The following is a 26,851-nucleotide window of genomic DNA, read 5'->3' as shown; positions in this document are numbered from 1 at the left end:
GGATTAGATCATCTGTTTACTGCAATAAGTATATTCTGACATCCACAGAGGGAGTATCTGTTACATACTGGATAGGTGAGGTTCCTGCCCATGTGGAGTTTGTGGTCTAGTTGGGAAAACTGTCAAACCAACAAGTACAGCATACCTTAGAGTTGCTGAAGTACCAAGTAGAATGGTAGGAGAGTAGCTCAAAAGGGAGTGTCCTACCTTGCTTGGAGGGTGGGAGGACGTTTCACAATTGGACTTAGGAGATTTATTTGGTAGACTGGGGAAAAAGGACATTTCAGGGCAGCCTTGTGAATCAGTAGTTTGCAGTAGTTAATGTGGCTGGATTGAAGGATTGAGGCCAATGAGAAAATAGTAAGAGGAGTTAGGCAGAGTGGATCTCAGTGCTTTGTGAGGATGTGGGATATTATTTTTTCTTGAAGTTGAGGGCTATTGGAAGTATTTCAGTTAAGTAGTAACAGATTTGAATTTTAGAAATATGGCTCTAAGGGCAGTTTGCATAATGGATTGGTTGGTGATTGGAAGGTTTAAAACAGAGAGGCCAGGTGGAGGCTGTTGTGTGGGGTTTTTTTTGACAGAGTCTGTACTGGAGGAGTAGTGATGGAAGAAGGATCAACTGCAGAGATGTTAAGAAGAGGAATTTAATAATTTGCAAGACAGTGGCTTTGAATGGTGTTGGACTCAGACTGCCTGGCCCTGCTACATACTAGCTTTGTAAGCTTGGAAAAAGGACAACTTCTCTGTGTTTTAATTTCACCATCTATGAAATGGGTGTAATAATAGTGCCCACCATTTAGGATTGCTATAAGGTTTAAATGAGATAACACACATAGAATGCTTAGAACAATGCTTGGCACATAGTAAGAGTTCAGTGAATGTTACCCATTATTACTAATTAGTATCAATTATTCTTGAGAAGGGGAAGGAGGAACTTCAGTGACCTGCTCTTCTAGTTGCAAGTATAATTAGGCCAGGAAAGTCAGGGAGGAACAGATCTGGAGTGAAGGCAAGAGAGGGGTAATCATCAATTTTGGTTTGTCCACACCACACCTTCTGTTTTGACTCTGTAAGCTACTTGCAAGGAGATGTGCAGAGACATGTGGAGGCAATGGTGGTGCTGGGGGGAGAATGGGGTTTGGCATAGACAATAGGATTGTTGTACGGGATGACAGAAAGCTTGGTCATGGATGAGGTTGTCTAGGCAAAGAGTATAACAGAGCTGAAGAAGGTATAGCATTTTTGAGAACCTTAACATTTAGAAAGTAGAGAAAAAAAGTCTATGAGCTTGATGAAAATAGATGATCAGGGATGCCTGGGTGGCTCAGTGTTTGAGCGTCTGTCTTCGGCTCAGGACATGATCCTGGAGTTCCAGAATCGAGTTCCGCATCGGGCTCCTGCATGGAACCTACTTCTCCTCCCTCTGCCTATGTCTCTGCCTCTCTCTGTGTCTCTCATGAATGAATGAATGAATGAATAAATAAATAAATAAATAAATAAATAAATAAATAAAATCTTTAAAAAAAGAGAAAACAGATGATCAGAGAGGTAGAAGGAAACTAGGAATATAGGAAACTACCTTAAAATTACTGGTCAATAAATGATCTGGTTGAAGTTGGGGTACCCCTTTGAATGCAATAGAACAGCATCAAAAGATTGCATAGTTTAGTTTCAAAAGCTACTCACATTGGACTTTCTTCTACCTTCAGTCTAGTGTGGTCTGTTCATTTGAGAAAATTTCTGCAAACAGAAAGTGAAGTCTTATATAGAGATGATGAAACTGAGGATTTTGGGTGTTCTGCTCATGATGGAGTTTCTGGCTCCTAGAACATTAGCATCCCATGGGAATCAAGGACTCAAAGATCTGAAAGAAACAAATCCAAAGAAAAAGAAGTGACTTGCCCAAGATCAGCCAGCTGGCTTTCTTATTTGTGCTTTGCACTTGAGATCATGTGAGTTAAACATGAAATGCCTTGTCTACATTTTTTTTGGGAGTTGGACATTAAACTCTAGAAGACACCAGCACTGGCACTCGGTTCAAAGCCGCACACCTTCTCCTGGGATTGGGAAAGGGATCCTCTCACTATGGTCCCTGTAAACTGAAACAGCAAGATCCCTCACAACAAGGGCTTCAGAAGCCCCTGGCTCCGCAGCCAGTGAGGTAGATGATGGCACTTAATTCACTTGTGGTTTCTCTACCTCGGCCAAGGGTGGGGTGTTTAGAAAAGAAGCAGAATCATTTCTTAAGGAAATTGAAGCTCAGTTCTACTTGCCTGCTTGCTGCCTTCCTCCTATCTCTGACTCTCCAGGGCTGGGGGTGGGTGCTATGTCCGTTCTCCGAATGCTTGCTGTGCATCACAGTTTTCCAGGAATTTCAGGACACAGGAATTTTCACCCAGCTGTGTTGTGTGTTGCTGTTCAGCAATCTGAAGTTGCTTATCCAGCGTAAGTCAGAATGGGGAGCCTAGGGAGGAGGGGGAACGCCTTCGAACATTTTTCTAAGCAGAAGAAATTGAGGTGTTAGGGGCCCAGCTGGCATGTGATAGGAACCAAGAAATGGAACCTACGTGAGCATGCATGCTCACATGAAATCTCTTACTGATGATGTTATTCCAAAGGCACTCCTTTCCACACCCTTCCACAATAACGAATACTTCCCGAGGACCTACTGTGTAGCAGGGGAAGCACGAAGGTAGAGCAGTGAATGAGACAGGTAATTAGCTGAGCAATTATCAAGTGATGGGTGTTTTGGAAGGGGAAGCATAGTGTAACTGTTGCTATATGCATTCAGGGGTCTCTCTTCATGCCTGGCAGAACAAAGGCAGTGAAGTTCATGAGTGTGCTTAAGATACTCCAAGGAATCCCAGGAGGCCCCCGGCTTTTTCTTCTGGACCTTGTGCTGAGGCTGGCTCTCCCAGCCTGAGTCTGCTGGTTGCAGACCACAAGGGGAGCTGGTGGGCTCAGGGCTGAGTTTAGCTTAGTGCTCAGCTCTTATCACACTACCGAGTATGACCTCCATGATGCCATTTTAATTTCATGGAAATCTTATGATTTATCATTTGCTTGTTTTGATTGACTAAATTTGATGGTAATGATGATGAAGAACTAGTCTTCATGTCAGGCATTGGGCTAAGTGCTTTCAAACGGAACATCCTTTAATTCTCTCAACTACCCCTATGAGGGAGGTTCTTTTGTTTTTGACTGTAGATGAAGGAACCAGTGTTAAGAGAGAAAGCCACCTATCTGCCTAAGAAATGAGCCTGAGTGCAAAAGGGGGGTGGTGATTACCCTATAAGGTGGTTGCAGATGTGAAGTGAGATAAGGAAGGCAAAGCAAGAAGCAGATTGATTTTCAAATAACAGGATGCTCAATCAACAAGAACTATTATGGCTATCGATCCCTACATCAGGCTCCATGACGGTCACTACTAGCCAGTTAGTTAGAACTATCTATGCACCAGACACTGTTCTAAGCACCTTACATACCTGAACTCATGTAGTATTCATGACAGTTCTCTGAGGAAATGCTGTGCTATTCCCATTTTACAGAGGATATGCTGAGGTCCAGAGACATACACTTATTTGCCCAAGGTCACACTGCCAGTCATTCTCCACTGGAAGCAGTCACTTTAACTTTAACTCCAGGGCACCATGCTCTCAGCCATAATGCTACATGGGAGGTGTTTGCACAGCTCCAAATCCATGGCTGTCTTACATGAATTCCTGAAACAGAACAGGCAGTTAATTTAGCCTCCAGGGACCTGCTTGTCTCTTCATCCATTCTTCTTCCCTTCTCCTACACCACTGTTTCATTTTGTTTTTTAAGCCAATGCATAGCTAAGAGGAAAACTGAGGAGCGGTTTGTTCTACTCATTCTCAAGTGGGGCCTCTCAACAATTTTTAGAATAAAATGATAATGTCATGGTTATTATGACAAGGAAAAATAATAGAAGAGCCCTATGGAAGTAAAAGTGTCACACACAACAAACAACAAACCGTGGCTCAGATCTTGATTTTCTCCAATTCAGCCCATCCCTCAGACTCCCACTCCCTGTGAGAGGACCTGCTATTCTGTTCCTTACCTCTAATCATCAGCCTCCTATAGGCCTCAACTAGAGGAACTATCTACCCAACTTATTCCTTATCTCTGTCAGATTTCAGCTCCTCTAGAAAGCCTTCCTGGACCCCCATGCCCAACCAACTCCATCTAGACAAAATGGCCTGTCCTGGATTCCTGTAGCATCCACCCTAGTTTTATAAGTGCAAGATACTTATAGTAGGCCACTCTGCCTTCAGGTGGCTGGGGGCCTGGGACTGGAGCCCAGGTATTCTAACTCCTAGCCTGGCATCCATTCCTCTACATCATGATGAGAAGGGATAGATGGCCCAAGTGAACTGGCTGATTCCAAAGAACATGGGATGCCAAGCATAGTGTATGGTCAAATTAGCTGTGGTGCCTTCTTGGTGGAGTTTGCTAGTTAGAGGAAAATAGCTGTGGAAAACTTAATCCAATATATGCATAATTATAATGGCGATGAGTGCTACAGATGGCAAGATCAGGGTAGGGGGAGATCTCATGAGTACAAGGTGCACAGGGAGGCCCCTCTGAAGAGGTGACTGTAAAGGTGAGAAGGAACAAGGAAGAAGCAATGGAGGTGGGCAGCATCTCTTCATTGTCACTTGTTTGGCCTAAGGACAAGTGAGATTAGTCTAATATCACTGGCAGGATATGTCTTTTATTTGTTTGGAATATGGTTGATGCATAATGCAGTTGGAGGGAGGGAGGGAGGAAAAGAGAGAGGACGGAGATGGGGAAAGGGAGAAGCCTTCAGTGTGATGGGATGAGGACACTGATTGTGTCTGGTTAATGGGCATATACATGGACACCTCCATCCAGAGTTCAGAACCCTATAGGTAAGGATTTGGGGATAGGATCTCTGTCTAAAGGAAGCTCTGTGTGGAGAAGGTGAAGATGAAAGACTGTTAGGACAAGAAAGTCAGGGAGTGTCCTTAGCTGCCAGTCCAAAGACACTTGTTCCCCAAATAGCCACACAGCATGAGGGCCACCCACAGCATTTCCAAACAGCTGCCTTTCCCCCAAAGCGTTGACTTTCTTGTGTCTGCCGTCCCAGGCACTCCTGCCTGCCATGTGTGTTTTCATAGTACATGAAAAGGAATAGGGGGTTGCCCTGGTCAATTCACACTCTTCAGTTGTTACCAGGGACATTTATATTCCAGAACATATAAACAACTCTCAATTTGGAGGAGTAGGGGTACAATCTGAGGCTGGAAATCCACTTGATTCTAAGTGCCCTATGCTTCCTGGGTTTAAGGCTAACATGTATTGAACAATTGCTATGTTCCAGGCACTGTGTGAGTAGCTTCATTTTTTTTTTTTTGTCCCAGTTTTACTGATAAGGAGATGGGAGCACAGAGGCTTTCCCCAAGGATCCTCTGTGACAGACATGCAAAGGGACTAGAATGAAGTTTTATCATTCTTTAAGACAAGAGAAATAAACATAATGTAGGAAGTTTCTTGTAAAGTCACATCTTTTTTAACTTTGAGGTTATACCCTTTTAATTTTTGATATTAAAATGCCTTTTTAAGAAAATGTGGTAAGACAGGGGTGCTTAGGTGGCTCAGTCGGGTTAAGCCTCCAACTCTTGATTTCAGCTCAGATCATGAACTCAGGATCGTGGGATTGAGTCTCGCTTCAGGCTTCATGCTCAGCGTGGAGTCTGCTTGAGATTCTCTCCCCCCCTGCCTCTGCTTCTTCCTGTACATGCACACACACACACTCTCTCTCAAAATAAATAAATAAAATCTTAAAAAAAAAAAAGGAAAGAAAAAATGTGGTAATACAAAGCATCAGTCTGGGTTTTTGCTTTTTCTGGGCAAAATAAAAATACGGTTATCCTATGTTAGTTTCCAAAATCACTAAATTGCTTGAATATATACTAGGAAAGTAAAATCTATTAGTGTGACAATTATTATTGCAGGCCATCGGTAGTTCCAATGCTACTTTCCTCCTATGAAAAATATTTGCATAATTGTATTCACTTTTTATTCTGATCTTTTATCAGAAAAAAAATTGCAAATGGACAGGACCTCTGAGATAATATATTTTTCTTAAGCATTTATCAAGGTGTTTTGTTTGCACAATTTGACCTTGAGGCATTTTAACTCTAAGTTGGTGTAGTCAGGATTATACAAACACTGAAACATTTTTATCAAAGGAGTATTTTTTGGAGGCAGATGATGTGGGGCTCATATGATCCCTCAATCCATTTTTTTTTGTTCAGCATACTTAAACCATTTCTTATTTTTCCAATTCATTTTTATTTTATTGAATTAATTTTAACCAGATCAATTCTGCTCCATGTGTCTTCTACAATGAAGATTTGATTCATCGATCAGTTATTTTTTTGTGTGCCTATCAAATTTTGCTTATATAGCTTCTGCCATTGTGAATGCTCTTTTGTGGTCATTATTTCTACCACATCTAATTTTCTCACATCAAATTTGCCAGTCTAAATTTTGTCAAGAATGTTTGATTCTTCCCTCAATTTTTTTAGTCAATAACAAATTTTACCATGTGCATTTTTAGCTGCTGTCAGTTCCATTTTGTGTTGATTTTTTTCCCTGACAGGTCTGATTTTTTTCCAGGTCAATTTTTGCAGTTTGAATACTCACATCTTCCTACAACTTAAGCCAGCCTCTTTCCTAATGATTAAAAACAACAACAACAACAACAACAACAACAACAAAAACCCAGGTCCAAAACATACTTGAGGGGTCAAATATTCAGAGTTCACATATCCTGTGTCCTTTAAAGAGTCCAGTGACCCAGGATTAAGAAATCTGCCCAAGGTCATATATCAAGTTCATTGCAGAGTACTGTGGGCTATTTTAGCATATACAACTCCACTAGTTCAGTGAAGGGCAGAGTCAGAATGTAAGAGTGGAACAATCTTGATGGTGACTTTCCTCCTCCTACCCTCTCAGTCTCTCTTCTGAGCCTCACAGAACTTCCACCATCCCACCTCTCTGAGAAATGGCAGCTGGGGCCACAGTTCGAACCTTCTTGGCTTCTCCCTGCTTCCCAGCTAGGTCCGCCTTAAGCTGTGTGTGCACTGGGGTGGCATGATTTACAAACAAGCAGGACCAAAAAGGAAAAATCCTCTCTTGTGGAGAATTAGGTCAGTGGCAGAGTTGGGGAGGGGAGGGAATCCAGACCTCGTTCTGCCATCTTTTAGTTCACCCCACTTGCCTGAAGCAGTGAGGGCAGAAACCTGCAGTGCTGTTGGGAAGCAGACATCTGGGCTTGGGGGTGAGGAGTGGGGGGCAGTGCCTGAGCATGTGTTCTTGTGCAGATGCGTGTGAACATGAAAGCAGTCTTTTTTCCGGCCCCTCGGGACTCCCTTTTCTCGCGCTGTATTTGTCTGGATTACTCTAAGGGGGATATTAGTGTTGTCTAATAACGGCCTCAGCTTTATCTAGGGATTTGTGTGATTAATTCCCAAGCAAAGTACAGCGGATAGATTAGAGCTCAGCCTGTGTGGTGGGTCTACACCCCCCCATTCTCTGCCCCTTCTAATTGGTTTTGGGGGAGGCTCTCCTCTCTCCTCCTTGCCCTGATAGTTGAAGGCTCTAGCATTTAGGCCCCCACCATAGGGTAGCGGAAACCATTTTCTATCACGACAAAGCATGAGTGAGTGTCTGGGAAGACCGTGGAATCTCCAAGTTCATGCTCTTGTTCCTTTTTTAAAGTTTTTATTTATTTATTGGACACAGAGAGAGCACTAGCAGGGGGAGCAGCACAGGGAGAGGGAGAAGCAGACTCCCCACTGAGCAGGGATCCAGATGCAAGGCTCCATCCCAGGACCCCAGGATCGTAACCTGAGCTGAAGGCAGATGCTTAACCAACTCAGCCACCCAGGTGCCCACTCTTGTTCCTTTATGAAAGCTGCAGAGATATGGCACTTGCTTTACTCTCACAGTTGCCACCACTGTCTTCTTAGTGCTAGATTTTTTTCCTAGCCCTCCTATCAGGGCACTGGCAGCGCAGTGGGAACAGCAGTGAACTGCAATGTGGATGACCTGAATTCTGGTTTTAGTGTTAACATGTCCAGCTGGATGGACGTGTCAATGACCTGGTCTCGGGTCTTTGTCTCTCACCTGAGCCTCAAAGGATCCTGTACCACTTTATCCCACTGATGACAATTACAATGAAAAAACTAATTATCCGGTTATTTGTGGCCCATTTCGCCAGCTAGACCTTAAGCTCCAAGAGTGCAAGCCCCACATCTATCTTGCTCATCTGCCATCCCCCCAGTGCCTAACAGAGTCCCTCAGATATGGGAACGTGCTTTGGATACGTGTCAGTGGAATGAACCTGTAAAACAGAGACACGGATATGCTTGGCACTGTAGAGTTCTTTCACTTCTGAAATTCTCTGTGTCTCTCCTAATCTGTTTTCTCTGAAGCAATCACATAAACAGCCCCTTTTTAGTGTTCTTACCACCTTTTTAGCTGTGGCACCACAGAAGTTATAAGATAAAAATGGTAATTAATAATAATTTAACTCAAAAGGCATATTACTCATATATAGATTCAAAATTCCTTCTGATATATAAAATACTCCCTACTGATATATAAAATATGAACTCCCTCTCTGCTTGCTTCATCTCTCTGGTTCCTGACAGTGGAAACCCCTGCCTGGGCTTTTGAGTTCCTTCTGTCAGGGCCTGTAGGATCTTGTTGAACCCTTCAGAATAGGACTAGCCCTAATTAGTAGGCTATATGCATGGTTCTCAGACTTAAAAATGATTCCTTTAGGTGCAGAGCAGATACTGTACTAATTTCACATCACAACACACCATGCTTTTCCAGGGAAGAAGTCAACCTTGCTAATTTTCTGAAAATGAAAGACAGGAGACTGTTTAAGGGAGAGCAGAAGAGTTGATGGGACTTCATAGTGAGCCTTAGGGCTACTACTTTCTTCTGAGGCTCCCAGTTCATTAGAAACTCCATTTCTCAGGGCAGGAATCCTTGGGAAAGCATTTAGTTGAAAGTCCCCAGCTAAGGAGTCAATATATGACCCCCTCTTGAAGCCTATGGCAGACACTCCTAATCAATCATGACCTCCTTTTCTTTCCAAACCCATACATGTCCTCAGAGTCTTTTTTAACATATTACTCCATAAATGTCACACACACACACAAATGGAACTAATGTGTGCTGAGCATTAGGCATTTTAGATGCATTTGCCTGTTTTGATCCTCCTGATAAATACAAAATTGATATAATAATCCCCATTTTACAGATGAAGTTTAAGTAATTTATACAAGGTCATATAATAGCAAAGTTGGTATTTGAGCTCAAAGCTCACATGCCGCCACACCTTCCAGGGAGCCCCACTGTCATCCTTGTCAGTGTGACCACTGTCCAGTTATGATGAAATGTTCTCACAAGATTCTTTCCACTTAATTGTTGTTCTGGGGACCACTTCAAGGTTTCTCCAGCAAAAAAACTTTGAGGCATTCTCTGTCAACCTAAATCCTGTATTAGCACTAAGTGTAATGGTAGGCCATATAGGGTTACCCTATCATGTTTATCTACTCTCTTAGCTTATTAGATTTACTATTAACTGTATCCAGGGTGGTAGTTTTTTGAGTCTCCAGTGCCTAAATTGGTGTCTGGCCTGTATAAGTGGTCAATAAATGTTAGCGATTTCAAATTGAACCTGACACAAGGTTCACTATGGGAACAAAAGGGGTGAGGATAAAGGCTTATAGCAAATTAAAGCCTTCCCAGCTGTTCTGAGACCTTACAACCAGCCTTTTTGCAAACTGTATTCCATGAGATGTTACTATAGGTATTTTACAAAGGGAGAAGTGTCTGGAGTTCAAAACCATTTGTAAAATTGCGTGCTATATCCTCTCTTGGACTTCACAGGGTATCTTAGTGTAGGTTAGGTTTTCTGAAGTCTTGCCAGAGAAACTTGTTTATTTTTGTTTAATTCGCTTGTTTCTAAATTTATTACTTGACCACAATTTGTTGTTGTTGGCAAGGAACTACTGTTCGCATTTTGCTGGGATATTGTAGCTTTGTGAAATTCTGTTCCAGTGATGTTGCCTCAACATATAATCCTATCTCTGAAATATGGGTCCTGATGTCATGGATACTCTAATGTATTTAATGACCATTCTTTTTTATTATTCAAATATAATATACACTGGTATATTCGTTTCAAGTGTATGATATAGTGACAATTCTATACATTTCTCAGTGCTTATCAGGATAAGTGTACTCATAATCCCCTTTATGTATCTTACTCTAACCCCATCCGCTCCATGCCATAACCCATGATCCCCTATATGTATCTCACTCTAACCCCATCCACTCCATCCCATAACTCCAGCAACCACCAGTTCTCTGTATTTAAAAGCCTGGTTTTTGTCTCTTTGGTTGCTTTTGTTCTTTAAATTCCTCAAATGAGTGAAATCATATGATATTTGTCTTTCTCTTACTTATTCACTTAGCATTATACTCTAGGTCTATCTATGTCATCACAAATGGTAAGATCTCATTCTTTTTTATAGATGAGTAATAGTCCATTCTGTATATATGTCACATCTTGTTTATTCCTCTATCAGTGGACACTTGGGATTGCTTCTATCTTTTGGCTATTGTAACTAATGCAGCAGTAAACATAGGAGTGCATGTATCTTTTTGAATTGGTGTTTTCATTTTCTTTGGGTATATACCCAGTAGTGGAATCACTGAATCATGTGGTAATTCTTATTTTTAATTTTTTGAGGTACCTCCATACTGTTTTCCATAGTGACTACAGTAGTTTGCATTCCCACCAACAGTGCACGAGGGTTCTTTTTTCTCCACATCCTTGCCAACACTTGCTATTTTTTTAAGACTTTATTTATTCATAGAGACATAGAGAGAGAGAGAGAGAGAGAGAGAGAGAGAGGCAGAGACACAGGCAGAGGGAGAAGCAGGCTCCACGCAGAGAGCCAGTTGTGGGACCCAATCCCGGGTCTCCAGGATCACGCCCGAGTCTCCAGGATCACGCCCTGGACCGAAGGCAGCGCTAAACCACTGAACCATCTGGGCTGCCCACACTTGCTATTTCTTATCTTTTGATTCTAGCCATCCCAGCAGGTATAGGGTGATATTTCATTATGATTTTGATTTGGATTTCCCTGATGATTAGTGATACTGATCATCTTTTCATGTGTCAGTTGGCCATTTATCTGTATGTCTTCTTTGGAAAAACATCTGTTCAGATCCTCTGCTTGTTTTTTAATCGGATCATTTGTTTTTTGGTATTGAGTTGTATAAATTCTTTATATATATTTTTATATTAACCCATTCTTGGATACATCATTTGCAAATATCTTTTCCTATTCAATAAGTTGTCTCTTTGGTTTTTTTGTTTGTTTGTTTGTTTGTTTTTGATGGCGTCCGTAGCTAATGACCATCAATTCTTGCCACTGAAATTGGCAAGGCCACACCAGTTTCTTGAAATTTGCCCCCATGCCTCCAGGATCTAGATTTGGGCAGTTGACCAGTGAGGGAAGAAACAATTGGGAATGGATAGATGGTACTATGGGAAAGAAAAAGACTTTGAATTCAGAGATATCTGAATTCAAATCTTGGCTACTATGTATGAGTTAAGTGAACTTGGGCATATTCCCTGAGCCTTGGTTTCCTTGTTTGTTTAATTGGGGATAATGACAGTATCTATATCAGGATTAAATGAAGTCATATATGTATACAACGCTGCTATAGGTGCCAGATGTATAGGAGGACTTCATTAAACAGCAGAGATTGTAATGGACAGTGAATGATCCCTGCACTTGTCTTCTGGGTCATATTTTTAAGTTTCTTTTATAATATCATTGTGAGTAGGTACCTTATTTAATCTTTCTGATACTAGCTATGATAGTGAAAAAAGGTTCAGGGAGGGCTGTGAGTTGCCCAAGGTCACAAGTTGGTACTAGGGTAGAAAGTCAGGTGCAGGCTTCTCAAAACTTGGGCTTCTCTAAGCAAAATGTGGTATACACATACAATGGAATATTATCCAGCCTTGCAAAGAAAGGGGAAACACTGCATGGGTGAGTGTTGAGGACATTATACTAGTGAAAGAGACCAAATACTGTATGATTCCACTCACAAGAGGTTCCTGGACTCATCAATTCATAAAGACAGAAAGTAGAAAGGTGGTTGCCAGGGGCTGGGGGAGGAAGTGTGGGCAGTTATTGTTTAATGGAAACAGAGTTTTAGTTTTGTGTGATGCAAGGAGTTCCGGAGACAAATGGTGGTGATGGCTGCACAACCATGTGAATGTACTTTATGCCTCTGAGCTATACACTTAAAAATGGTTAAGATGGTAAACTTTATGTTATGTATATGTTATAACCACAAACAAAATATTTTGGAAAACAAAAAAAATGGGGCTTCCAATTCCAAAGGCAAGGCTCTTTCCTGCACATAACAGCCCCCTCTAAAAAGGAGTTGGTGGCAGGGGGCTCTTCTTCCAACAGCCTTTGTACTGAATTACAAAATTTGCAGAGCTCATCTCTGCTGAGAAGACCCACTTGCTTCTCCTAGATCATTCTTTCAATTGGCACAAGCCTAAGGAGAGTTAGTCTTTCCAGAGAGCAAGGAATTCTTGGAAAGAGGGCAGATCCTTGGTCATGTGGAAACCACTCACATCAAGTAATAATGATGATTTGCTAACATTGATTAGTACTTCCTCTGTGCCAGACACTCTTCTAGTGCTTTTACATAATTAGCTCCCTGTAACCTTTACATCAGTCCTACAAGATAAGTAGACTTTCCCCATTTTACAGATGGAGAAGTTAAGACTCAAAGAAGTTAGTTAGCATGGCTGAGCTCATATACAGTGTGTGGAAGAGCCAGGAATTTTACTCAAGTTTTCTTGACTACAGATCCTGCCTCTTAACCCCTGTGCTATCTGCAGGAGGCAGGGAAATTGAAGATATCTGTATCTCAGCCGTTTTTCCATGAGGATTGACTGATTTCTTTTTCCTTCTGTGATGCACTCCTCTCTAACCTACCAAGATGAGAGACATCCTCTTGTTTAGGTCAGTTTGTCTCCTGATTTTGTGCTGTTCTCTGGGATGTAGGTGTGTACTCTTATTCCTTGAGATCATGCTCATCTGGGTAGGATGATATACATTTTCTTGACCTAGGAAGTTGGCCTTTGTGCTCTATCTCCTGGCTCTGCCCACCTGCTATGAGGACTTTTCTAAAGCCTTTTGGGGTGGGAGCCTATTGCAGGTGCCAACCTCATGGCCAAATACTGGGAAGTCCTATTTAGCTAGAGATGCCTTTTGTTTGCAAGGCTTAATCAGCTGGATAGAAGTTCAACTTGGCCCTTTCAGTTTACCAGAAGTATATCAACAAGCCCAGGGACATTCATAGTAACAATTTCAGTGTTTATTGAACATTTACTCTGTGCCTGGTGTTGTGCTAAGCACTTTATATGGATCATCTCATTTGACCCTCATAACAGTCACATAAATTAGGTACAGTCAGTTCTGTTAGAAAGCTTGTTTTGAAAATGCAAATTTGTTCCAATGTGATTGATATATTAGGAGATGATTTGAGCATAATAATTTTGCCTTTGATTATGCATGATTTTGTCCACAAGAAACATGAAATAAAGGCAGGAAACCGTAGCCAGCTCAAACAGGCTGTGTGAAAACAACAAAATGCATACACCTCAAAAGCTTGCGTGCTTTTTCAGTTGTGTATGCTGTGAGCCACACCCATGCACATCTGGTGCTATAACTCTGTCCAACATCAGAGCATCCTTCTCTCATTACTTGGCAACTACTCACAAGCTTCCTGTTTCCACAAGCACACTTCAAGTCTTTTTCAAGGGCTCTACTGATTGTAGTGCTTATATATTCCTTTAAACATTTATCACATGTAAAACTGGTTCCTATCTTCTGTTATGGGTCACAGATGAGATTTTTGGGGTGTCATGCCCAACTTCATTTTCCCTATTAGCTTTGTAGTTTTTACTGTGTGATTTTGTACCACATAGTGACTTTTAGGAATGTACACATGCTTCTAGCAGAACTGACTCCACTGCCATTATTTTCATGTGGACAAAGTGGAAGGTAAAGCTAAGCAATTAGATGAAAGTATTTGTAATAACTAGTGGTAAAGTCAGGATTCAAACCCCAGATTGCCTTACCCCCATGTCTGTGCTCAGAATCCCTAAAGCATTAATTAAACCAAACCAAACCCTGTTGTTTGAACTGTTCTTTGATTGCATGTGTAACAACTAGACTCCTTGTTCCCCTGTCAGTTAAGCTCTGGCTTCTCAAGCCAGAGCCACTACAAGTATATTAGAGGCCCTAAGGTATTTGGGCACAGTAATAACCCAGTCCATGGGTGTGCCATCCGTGTTCCTTCCTGCTTTGCAGCCCACTCCTCTCCCTGCTTCTGCCGTCCAGGCTGACTAGCACCTGACACAGCAGCTACCTCTCTGCTCCATCTTGCAAGCTGGAGTTATTAGCATCAAAGAACAAAAGCAAACAGCACCAGGGCTTGGGGGGGTGGGGCGTGGGGGCAGTGCTCAGTCTTCTACAAAGGCGGATAAATGGGCTCTGTGTTGGGGCTGAAGCTAATACCACCTGGCCTTTTGTGGAGAGACATCTCTTCCTGTGTTTGAAGAGCTCAGACACTGAAAGCTGGAAAGAGCCCCAGAACACAGGAAACCCAGCCGCTTCGCTGCTGGAAGTTTGCTTTAGCTCAACTAACGAGATCATTTCTGTATTTGTTCCTGAAGTAGAGGGAAGAACTTTGTGCTCACTCTCCTCAGGGACAAGAAAGGATAGGCCACTGGAGAGATGCAGTCCATGCCTTTTTTTTTTTTTTTCCCTCTCCTAATGTTGTAGTCAGGGGGACTTCTCAGTTGAAGGCCTGACCTGATGCTTATGGGCCTGGGGCAAGAACAGACATGAACATCTGCCTCCCAATGGGCAGCCTCCCTTCTCTCTACTTCTAGTACCATGAAGATCCTTGTGAACATTTGTGATGACACCCCAGCTTGTAGAAATCCACAGGTCCTGTATATTGCTTTCCCTTGGTAATTTCTTGACACTAGTGTACATACATCAGTGGATTGGTCAGCTTTTGGGAGAATGGACCCCAGTGAATTTGGGGCAATTTGGGAAAGGAATTCTGAGTACCTGATGTACTACTGCACAAAGAGGTTAGTGTCCGGTGTTGCTGCTTCTTGGTGGGAACATCTAGTTGGCCTTGTGGACTCCTTAGATCCTGGGGTGGGATATAGCTGCAGAAGAAGCAGAGCATGCCCCTTTACAGCAATGAGCCCAGTACAAGGACTCCAGTTGGCCACGCCTATGATTATATTGCATTTGGCCCCTTCCCTCTGCCCTGGGCTTTGCCTTTTTGTCATTTCTGTGAGATGCCCTATATTCCTATCCCTCATTTGTACCTTGATGGGTCAGATGGTACCTGTCCCGGTTTGCTCTTTTATTCAGAAAGATAGCTCGACCCTTATTGGATAAGCTACTCTGGGTATGAGATATATTAATAAGATAGAGCCTCCTCTCTGGGTCTTAGTTTCTTTCTCTCTATAACAGGATGAATAACGTACCTTCCTGGTAGGGTTTTGGTGAGAATTAAATGAGATAAAGTATATAAAGCACCTAGCACAGTGCCCAGTCCCCAGAGAATATTTGATAAACATGAACTTTATTATGAGTTAGTGCTTTGTGTCAGGGATATATAGACATGATCCCATTTTATTCCTCAATTACTCTCTGACATGTGATGCTGGACACAGTAATTGGCTCAGGAACAGACACATGACTTGAGCTAAACCAGTGAGAGCCTTCCCAGGGAATTTTGCCAGAATTACCAGGAAATCAGCTGCTCTCTTTTCTCTAGTGCTGCCATGTTTTGTCTTTGTTACCACATGGGGACAACTGCCCTGGATTGTGAGGGCAGTGCAGGAGAAAACAGTTGATTTTAATTTAGGAGAGGATTAAGACAGACTCAGGCTCCAAAGCCAGCTCTGATCCTCTGTCTATAGGCATGTGCCTTAATTTCTCTGAGCCTCACTTTTCTTGTGTGTAAATGCAGATACCAGTATCAATCGAGATGATTTATTAACCATTCAATACATATTGCTGAGTACTTATTGTAGAACAGACCCAGCTTAGACACTGGGGACACAAGCAGTGAATGAAACAGACCAGACTGCTGTCATGAAGTTTGTATTTCAAGGGGGTTATAAATAATAAAAGCAAAGACCTATCCTATGATGCCAAATAGTGATTAGTGCCATGAGGAAGGAAACAAAGGGTCAGTGGTAGAGAAGGGTTCCTAAGGAAGATCTTTCTGAGGAATTAATATTTGAGCTGATACCTAAAGAAAATGGGAACTGTCTAATATATGTCTGACAAAGACCATTCAGTCCAGGGGCTAGCACATGACAGACTATAGGCAGGACCTGATCAATTAGTGTTAATTACTTCTATTGTGATGGGGTGAGGGGGTGGGGGGACTGAGGACTGGCTCTCATGACCTTGTACTTCCCTCTTCTGTCCCCCTAACTCTGGCACTCATGCTGCTCTTGGGGGAAAAAAACTTCTGATGAAAACAAATTCTGGCCCAGTCTGGGCTCTCTCTATTAAGAATGCCACGCTCAAAGCAGGGATTGGGGCAGCATCTCAGGAAAGGAAGGATTTGACCATTGCTGTCACCCATCACCTACTATCTTCAGCATCACAACCAGGGAAGAAGTAAATTAGGGCATTCCTACCTTCACTCAGTCCCCCTTAGATGCTTATTCCATATTCGACAATAACCTTAGCCACGAATGCATAAGATCAGCACACTTATTTTAAAGTTCAAAAGGAAATATTTTTCCTATAGTTTGGAGAGATCTGGGTCTTCTAACCATGGGGATAAAGGAGGGACCCCTCCATATGCTGCTGTTGTGTCTATAAAACAGAGCTCAACCAGGGAGCCTTCCTGCCTTACCCTTCATTGGACTACATAATCTCACAAGGGAGGAGTCTGAGATCCCCCCACTTACTACTTGCACACATACCCCACACCCCTGGAGAAGCTCTGGGGAGTGTAGGGCAGGCTGCACAGCCAGCCTCCTGGAGGCGAGGCCCAGCCAAACCTTTTGGGACCCCACCTGGTGAACTCTGTCTTGGGTCTGACCTATTTTCTAGGAGAGAAAATAGAATATAGATTTAAATGCAGTGGTGCTCTGGAAAACTACAGGCCCAGCAGTGTGAGAAAATAAAACAGTAGGGGGGAGCAGAGGAAGTGCTGGTACGGGTGAAGATGCCACCTCTCCTGAATCAATCTTACCTGGTTATCAACTGCCTTTTCTTCTGCAATTTGCCACCCTTCTTTTCCATTAAAAAATTGATATATGTATACATATTTACATATTTATCTTTCCTCTGAATAGTCCTGGGGCCTGGTGCTGCTCCCCCAGACACAGACTCAAGCCTGCAGACCAATAGTAAGTACAGACAGAGAGAGCTCTGGGGATGGTCACCTTGGAAGTGGGACTGCAGCAAGGCAAGGAGTCAGAAACACCTACAGCTGCATCCTAGGTCAGCCTTCCTTGCTGTGTGACCGCAGGAAAGACTTTTAATACCCTTGTCTTCTCACATATGAAGGTGACAAAATTACTTGCTAATGTTGAGGGCTTTCTAAATGTAGTTACTATTCCAAGCTCTTCACAACCACTCTAGGAGGTAGGAACTACTATCAGGCCCATTTCACAGATGATAAAACTGAAGCACAGAAAACTTCCAGTACTAACCCAACATCTACATAGCCTCTTGACCTAGAGCCTGAATCCTGGCAATCCAGCTGTGGATCTCCCTCTTTGTGCCAATTCCTATGACCTGGCCTGAGTCACATGGCTACACTTGGAGCTAAGGTGGGGGTCGGGGTCATCTTTACCAAGCCACATGGATTAAGGGTGGGAATGGATTCTGCAGAAGACAGCTGGGACTTGTTACACAAAGAAGGGGTAAAGGATAGACAGACAGTATAAGAGATGAATATGGTTGAAGTTCTGATTCCCCCCTACACCCAGCAGCCTTTGCCATTTTATTCTGTTGGTCAGAATTGAATGTGGAGATTCAGGTTACTCTCTGCTTCTTGGGCTGGGGGCCAGGTGACACCATGTATCTCTATTCCTTAAGTTGGACACAATGTGCAGGACTGCCTTCAGCTCAGTGACACAGCTAGAGATGGAGCCTGGACCCTGACCCCTCACTGAAGAAGGATTTTCTTAGTGTTCTTGTTGCCCCTCTTTGGTAAGAAGAGATGCTATATGTTTTATGCTCAGGACTAGAACTGAGGGCAGTTAAGACTTCAGGAGGGAATGGAATTTTTTGGACTCCTGTTCCTGTTCTCCTACAATCTTTTAACTCCTCCTTGCCCCACTTGCCAGTGAGGAGGAGAGGGGAGGAAAAAGACCCAAGGGAGGGGAGGGCTGGAACAGACACCTTCATTCATAAGTAGAAGAGTTGAACTGAAATCACACACACACACACACACACACACACGCACGCACACACGCACACCCTTAATTGCTGTGGGCTCTTGGTGTTTCCAGGGAGCCATCTGGTCAACATTTTTTGGTAATTCTGTCTGTGGTAATTCAAAATGGTAACAATCAGCACAGCTAACATTTATGCAGTGTTTGCCTTGTACTGAGTTAAGTGGTTTACAAGTATTTAATCTTGTAAAATTGCCATGAGGGAGATTCTATTTTTTCCCCATTATATAGCTGAGGAAAACAACTCAAAAGTTTAGTGATTGACCCACAGCCATTCAGTAGGCAGAGATTTGACAGACAGATCTGTCTCCAGAGTTTAATATTCTAAATACAATGTTCAAATGGGTAACTTAGTATTGAAAGAATTTTGGGATTCCAAGGTATCCTGCCTCCTTTGGGTGTTTGTGCCTCCAAAGAGCATGTTTTCATGAACAACGGTGTTGACAATTCCACCGCTGAACTCCACCGCATGTAAATAGTTTGATATCCAGTTTAATGAAAGGGTATTTTAACGACCACTATTCTAGGCAATCCATCAGGCACAGTTAATTGCCCTGCTTAGTTATTTATACAGAATGTTTTTCCTTCCCACCTCTTCTATTTTGCCACTTTTCTTCTTGCTGCCACTCCACCCCTGAATCTAACAACTCACCAGAAAATCTGAAAGGGGGTGTGGCTGAGGAATGATTCAGAGCTCTCTTGAAGTTGCTTTGGGCAGATACAGCTTCTGGGGAATACATGGTGTGGGCTGGAGAAGTGCTTAGCTGTTGCTATGGATTTGCCCCTCCTGGATGTATGGATGTGAGGCCACAGCTCTCTTAGGTCAGTGCCTGGCTTGTCCTCGGGCAAGAATTCTAGTCCCTCTAGAGCTGCTGAAGCTTTGCAAATCTAATTGCAGCAACTTAGAAGCACAGTAGATAAAACCTATGGCTCACTCATAGGGTAGCTAGGAGGACCTCCCCCATGGCTCCAGGGTGTCCACTTTAGGCTGCAAACTGAATTTAGGTCCCATACGTCTCTGAGGGACCTGGGTTTCCTTTGAATAAATGTTGAACTGAGTGGGATTCAAGAGGTCTAGGGTCTTATCTAGTCTCTGTACCTGAACTAAGTGTGTGACTTTGGGCAGGTCTCTCAACCTCTTTCATCCCCCATCTTAACCAAAAATGAATTAGGTGAGATGATGTCTGTGAGTATCCCAGGGCTACCATTCCTGGTGATTCTAAGTGAGTCACCAGGTTTGCTGGAATGGCTAATGGTTTCCTGAAGCAGGAAACCCCTGTTGCATCTCCTCAGCTGAAGCATATCCTTTTGGTTTGGGTCTAGAGGTTTTGACAAAGGTTTAGCTTGCTCTTGATTGGCTTCTCAGCAGGATTTTATCTTATATTTGAGCGTAGGAGGAGGAGTTTGTGTTCAGGAAGATGATGGGAGTGAACCGTTCTTCATTTTTTGAAAGTTCATTGGCTTAATTCAAATGTCAACCTTCCTAGGGCTGGATGTTTCCTTGTAGTTGTCAAAAGTGATTTCAAATGGCAATTGCTGTCATTAATGATGGGGTGAGAAGCCAGGAGAAAAATTAAAGGGGGAGGCAGAATTTCAATTTGTATGGCAAATGATCTACTCACACACAATCTCCTGCATACACACTGCTGTCTGTGATGAAGGATGGTCACTGGGAATACTGGAGAGAGAGGGGATTATGAATGTTTTGTTATCTTCTGTCCTTCAGTCCTATATGGTGACTAATGCTGCAACTTGCTCTTAATTCTCATGGCTCTTTTTCCTTGTTCCTCAAGGGAGTGGCTTATTATTTTTTCTCCCTGTGGGGAAACTTGCTTGATATGTCCAGTGTTCTGAATCTGGAGGCGAGGAGGATTTGCTTGGGTGGTGTTATGCAGAAATCAACCAGAATATTTTAACCAATATTCTTGCAGGATTCCAGTCTGCTTCGTGCTTCAGAGCCCTATCTGATTCCAGGATGATGTCTTTCCGGACAGATGTGAAGCTCACCTCTCTTGCTACATGCACAGTGGAAAGGGAATTTGGTCCCTCAGCTTGCATGGATGGTTTTTGGGTGAAGGTAGAACTAACTGCTCAGAAGCTGAGTACCTTTGGGGTCTTGCATGAACATGATAGTCATGCAAGGACATGTTGCACTGTGTGTGCTTCTAACACTCTTCTTCCTTTTTCTCCCCCTTTCTCTCCTCTGCCTTTCCCTCTCTTTGAAAATGCTGCCACAGATGTCAGTCAAGGTCCAGGTAAGTCCCTGTGTTTGCACAGCTGCTGTGGAATTTCCCCTCTGTCCGATTGTGCATGGTTTGATTCTGAGTGACACCTTTTTCTAGGGACTCTAAACAGAACAGAGATCTAAGTACATTGTATTTTCATTGATTTGGGTTGAGAAGAAATGCCTTGAATTGATATGTTTGTATTGGTTTTGCAAACCATTTGAAAACCAAAGGAATGTGGTTCCCATAGTTATAAAATCACTTCCTTCTGATTAACATTTTCGGGTGAATCAAAGAAGTGGAAAATGAGCATTTTGGGGAAAATATTTTTTAAAAATATTCTTAAGATATGAATTCTCCAATTTAAGACCATTCTTTGCCTTATACATAAATCTACTTCTATAGCTTCATGTGGTTGAAAGTTGAAGATATGACATACTTAGCATGGAAAATATGTGGGTGAAAGGAGTCTTCTTTCTTTTTATTCTAAGAAATGGCTTTCTCCACACCACAATGAAATTAGCAATTTTTAAATGGTTATGTAACTAATACATGTTCACTGTATTAACAACAAAAAAAAAAAGGAAAAAGGAAGTAGAATGGTTTTTCTCAATGAACAAATGGAAGAACCATTCTTATGCTAATTGTGCATTTCTCTTGTTAAAATACATACTCATCCAGAGTTCTAATTGTAAGCATCATATGTGTGTCCATGTGTGCACACACACATATGTATACACACATACACACAGGCTCATATGAGAGGATACAATCATATATAGATAAGAAGTGTCAGGTGACTTAGAATGATTTGGAGACTGTTCTAACCTGGATAGAATTTTGAGTTAAGAGTAATTAACCCTACCAAAAGAGAAGGGAATATCATCATTCTTATCTATTTTCACATACTTTTTCTTGTTTAGTTCTTGAATTCTTATAATATCAATACAAGGAGTAGGCATTATTATATCCATTGTAATATAATGGAAATTGAGGGCTGGCAGGTTAATCCATTTGCCCAAGGCTGTAGGGCTCATCAGAGGTAGCACTGGGATTTGAACTTGGGACTCTGGATCTCCAAAGCCCACCCACACTCCATTGGAACATGCTGAAAATTCCATCACTGAAAATTGTCATCAATTGGAGCTCTTGTAAATATTTCCTAATGGGACTAGTGTTTATTTTTGCTTAGAGATAATGTGATGTTTTCATTATTAGCACTCCTCTTTCCAAATGAATTCATCCTTTTTTTTTTGACTATCTAAAAGAATCAACCAGACTTAAGAAGGATTTCTGACTATAATCTATATGATATATTACATAGCATAAAGGAATAAGAATAATAATCTCCAGCTAAAACACAGGGTTTCCCTGTCTTTGTTTTCCTCTGTGCACACCATTCCTTTGAAAATAAATGATGTTTGAACGGATACATAGGATTTCCTAGGAAGATAGCATTAAATTAATTTTCTATTTAATAATATTTTACTCAACAAATATTAATTGAGAACCTACTATGTACCAAGCACTGTTCTAGGCACTAGGGATAAAACAGTGGACAAAACAGAAGACAATCCCTATACTCTTAGAGCTTTTATTCTACTTGAGGGAAGACAATGAACTAAGGAACTATATATATTCACACACACATTACACATATTACATATATGTATATATTATATATATTATATGAGAGCGTGGGTGATGAGTACTAGGGAGAAAATTGAACCTGTTAGAAAGGAAGTTGTTAATTTATAGAAGATGCTCGGGAAAGGACCTCTCTGTTAAGATGATGCTTTCTGGAACATTTTAAGGTGATGAGGTAGTAAGCCTAACACATTAAGTTTTGTTTGTAAAAGTTCTACTTAGTTTAATACCTCCTCCTCCTGCAGAGATGTGACTTGGGGTCTCCACATTGGCTTGTGTGTGTTGTGCCCTGCACAGGGGCTCCAGGCGTAGGGAATGAGTGGAAGCTGAAATCAAGCCTGCATTCCTCTTGCCAAGCCTGCATCCATGGTGCTGCCTCTGACTTGGGGGATGGTTGGGGGTGCTTTTTTGTAATTCTCACAAAGGCGCCTATGGGTCCTGGATGAAACAGTATGGCAGAGTGAAATGCCACAGACACACAGGTTCCTGTCTGTATTTCTAGAGGGTGGAGGTCAGTGGGTGACTTTCCCTTACATAATGGCAACTGTAACTAGCCCCATGCAGCCCCATTTCAGTTTTACAGTCATTATGTCATCTTATTCTCTTAACCCTCTGAGGTGTGTTCTCTGAGCCTCATTTTTCTGCTAAGGAAGTTGAGGCCAGGAGGTTAAAGGATGTGTTGAGGTCACTCAGACATTGAGTACCTGGTCCAAGAGGGAATTCCAGCCTGATTACAAATCTTGCACTCTTTGTGCTGCCCTTGAGGTGTTGAGGGCTGACTGCCAATCCTGTAACTCCCCACCCCAACCCATTGCTTTCTAGTGGTTTCTGAGCCTGAAGCAGATCACTAGTTTAGAACCTTAACTGGTGGCCCAGGACATAGCTGGAGGCAGCCTGAGCTGCCTGGCCCAGGCTGAGCTCAGTGGCAGCCTCCCACCTCTCTATGCCCCTGGCCAGGCAGCATGGAGCCAGCAGCATTGTGGCTCTGAAACAAGAAGCCTTTAGTGGTTCTCTGATATTTTTTCCCCTTCCCCACAGGAAGACAAATTGGGGATTTTATGAGCTAATGTAACTGTTTACCCAGCGGCCGCTGGAAGATGGTGAGGGAAAATAATCAATCAAAAAATTGATTATTTTTACATGCTGAGGATATTGGTAAGAAGTAACCTACTGTAAGATGCAGTTGGAGATGGGACCCAGCAGGCAGCACCTTCCACAAGGTCCAGGAGATGGGTTGGGGGTGCAGAGAGACTGTCCTAGAAACACCCAGGAGAAAAGCTGCCAGTGATACTTCACCAGACTTCCATGTGGGAAGATCCACAACCTCTCCTCCTAGTCTTTAGGAGGCAGTTTTTAGGATAATCAAGTAGCATCAGGCATTTGTGGTGTGCTGACCAGAAGGAGGAGAGGGACACTCAGCTGTGATTTAACTCTTCACATTGATCCTCCCAGGCAGGTATTACCATCCTCTCTCAGATGAGAAAAGTCTCAGAGAGGGTCAGTAACTGCCCACAGTCTCCAAATGCAAGTACAAGACAAGGATCTCACATCTGTCTGCCTCCAAAGCTTGTGCTCTTTTTTCTTTGAAACCCTGGCATTTCCAAGGCAGAACTGTGGGCCAGGGGTGCTTCTTATCTGTGTCTGTATTCTTTCTGGGCAGTGCATAGCACATAGTAGGGCCACAAAAATATTTATCGAGCAGAGAGTATAGGAACAAATACCAGGGCATTGTGAATCTGTAGGGTCCTGAGACATATTGGAACTCAAAGAGTATCCTGTCCAAAGAGTACAACTATTTTGCTTGTCAGAGGAGGAAACTGAGACCCGGGGAGGGGATGGGGCATCTCCAAGGTCAGGTCACCCATTTGTGGCCCAGAGGAGACCCAATTAGGCACTTATCCCATGCCCCTGGCCCATTGGGATTTGTCATTGGTCTCCCTGTGCTGCCTGGGGCCAGGAGTGGATAGTCTCAGCCCCCTCTGTACCATGCCATGCCCTCAGCTCTCTCCCTGTTCCTGTGTGTGCCAGAACTCTCTGCCAAGGGAAGAACAAGCCCTTTGGAGGTGCTGAAGAGAGTGGGGTAGAGGAAAGATCTAGGAGGCAGAGAACAGTTCTGGGGCCTGTGGGGGTAAGACCCCTCACTTCTCCCCCCCCCCCGCCCCCCAGTGCTTCTCCCTCCAGCCATGACGGGCTGTTTATGGTGCTCCAATGACAGTCTCTCTCTTCAGAAGGGATAATTTCTCAGGCTCTGCCTGCTGATTAGAGCTAGAATTTAAATGAATAACTGTGACCTTGTGGAAGTGCCCTAGTTATTCAGAGGCCCGATGAGGAAATAGGCCTCTTGCTTAGGTCCATCAGAGCCTTGGCAGGCACAGGAGGAGGGGCTGCTGTCTGCCAAGGCCCAGAGGAGGCCTCAGCCTGCCTCAGTCCGTTCTTGATCTCTGCCCTCCGTGTCTTCCTCCTTCAGTTTGAGTCATCTCAGGGCTGTCCTTGAAGAGAAGACCTGATTATTTATCCTGAGCCCTGCCCTGTCTCCAGGGAGTCCAGTCTGAAGGATGCTACTCTGAGCCCGAAGTCGGGATATAGCACTATTGTGTCTGACTTGTGTGATGGACACAAAGGGTTTGCCCTAGAAGTTACTCCTCGGAGGAGAGCCCCCAGAACTGTGACACTGGCCTCACACAGGAGCTTGTTGGAAAAGCAGAATCTCAGGCCTCACCCCAGACCTGCTGAGTCAAAATCTACTTTTTTACTAAGACATTCAGGTGTATATACATTAACGCTTGAGACACACTGACCTAGAGTGTCTAGCTTCTCCTCCCCTTGGGGGCCAGCAGGGCCGTGTCTACTGAGGAAGATGCAGTCTATCACATGAATGCCCCATTCCTTGTCTCTTCTGCTGGGCACAGCACAACATGTCCATTTTCTGGGTTGACAGGAGCTGGGAGGGGAAATGGGATGAGGGAAAGGAAAGGGAATGAGCACTTTCTGACCAGTGAGTTTGTGACCATCACTGTTCCAGCACTTTCCATTTAAGAGTTTACATACTGTAAGGCAGGGCAGCTCAGGACAGCACAGGGTTCCATTAACTACTGCTCAGGGGCTAACTCCAGCCCACTGCCAGCCTTCATACGGCCTTTCAGCGACAGTTAGTTTTTCACATTATAAATAGTTGAAAGCAGTCAAAAGAATAATTTGTGATGCACACATCTTATGAAATCTCAATTTCAGTGTTCATAAAGTTTTATCAGAACACAGGCATGCTTATTTGTTTCTGCTCTGTCTCTGCCTGCTTTGCGAAGGTGGGGTGGAGTAGCTGTAGCAGAGACTGTGCGGCGTGCAAAGCCTGGGAAGACTTATCATATGGACATTTACAGGAGAAGTTTGCCACCCTTGGGTTAGAGCACAGACTTAGAACCCAGATGCCTGGGTTGACATCCTGGCTTTCTACCAGGAGGAACAGTATGACCTGTTTAAGTTACCTTGCCTTTGTGGCCCTACTTTCCTCATCTGTAAAATGGTGACAGTAAGTACCCACCTCACGGGGCTCTTGTGAAGATTAAGTGAAGTCTTCAGAACAGTGCCTGGCATATAGTAAGCCGTGCATAAATTAGCTAGTATTATAAGTTAGCTCATTTGATCTTTTCCATGCATTTTCCCTTCACATATGAAAGTGGCCTCAGAGAAGTTTAAAACAACAGACGTTCTTTTGCCTGTCTTGGTCTCCTACACTTCCGAGGCATACTCCCAATACTGTGGTGGAGAGCTCCTCAAAAGACATCTGCTGTGTTCCCCTTGTCACACATTCTCTCCCATCTGTCCTGATCATTATGCCTTCAGTAAAGAGGTCCCTCAGATCCTGGCCAATACTGCTGTGAAGTAAGGCCAAGGAATCCCACCAGGGGCATGGGGTGCAAGGTGACCCATATTTACAGAGGTCCCACTGAACGCCAGGCATCCATTGTGGATGAAGAACCTGCAGTTCTAAGATGTTATATCCTTTTGCCCGGGTCAGAAGCAGGTATGGTAGGTACCAGGATTGAAACACATATCTGGGATTTCTCCTCTGTCATTCTTCCTCCTTCTGGCTCTGCTACTTTCTCTGGGGGTTGTGTGGCCTTGGGTAAGTCATGAAACCTCTCACAGCCTTAGGCTTCTTTTCTTTAATATGAAGGGATTGACTCAGGTGGCCTCTCAGGCTTCTTTCACTCTGGGGATCTATGATTAGGCCTCTGACTGAGATACCTCGGAGAACAGCAATCAGGAAGATGCCTTCTCCTACACCAAAGACTTACAGCTCCTAACTCCAGTGGTAACCATAACATATTTTGTCTTTTCTTTGCTATTCTTTTGG

General features: G+C 43.1%; 1 protein-coding gene across 3 annotated transcripts in view; it reads left to right on the top strand.

Moving 5' to 3' along the window:
• NRXN3 (neurexin 3) overlaps positions 1 to 26,851 on the top strand; it is a 1,478,719-nt gene that overhangs the window by 14,192 nt on the left and 1,437,676 nt on the right. For all 3 annotated transcript variants that reach the window (XM_055304514.1, XM_055304513.1, XM_055304515.1), the window contains exon 2: positions 20,863 to 20,880. In XM_055304514.1, coding sequence (XP_055160489.1) covers positions 20,863 to 20,880 — 18 coding nt within the window. The remainder of the gene's footprint in view (positions 1 to 20,862; positions 20,881 to 26,851) is intronic.

The sequence above is a fragment of the Nyctereutes procyonoides genome, unplaced genomic scaffold, assembly GCF_905146905.1.
Source record: "Nyctereutes procyonoides isolate TBG_1078 unplaced genomic scaffold, NYPRO_anot_genome, whole genome shotgun sequence".
NCBI classification, from domain to species: domain Eukaryota; kingdom Metazoa; phylum Chordata; class Mammalia; order Carnivora; family Canidae; genus Nyctereutes; species Nyctereutes procyonoides.
This window is presented reverse-complemented; position numbering and strand designations above follow the sequence as displayed.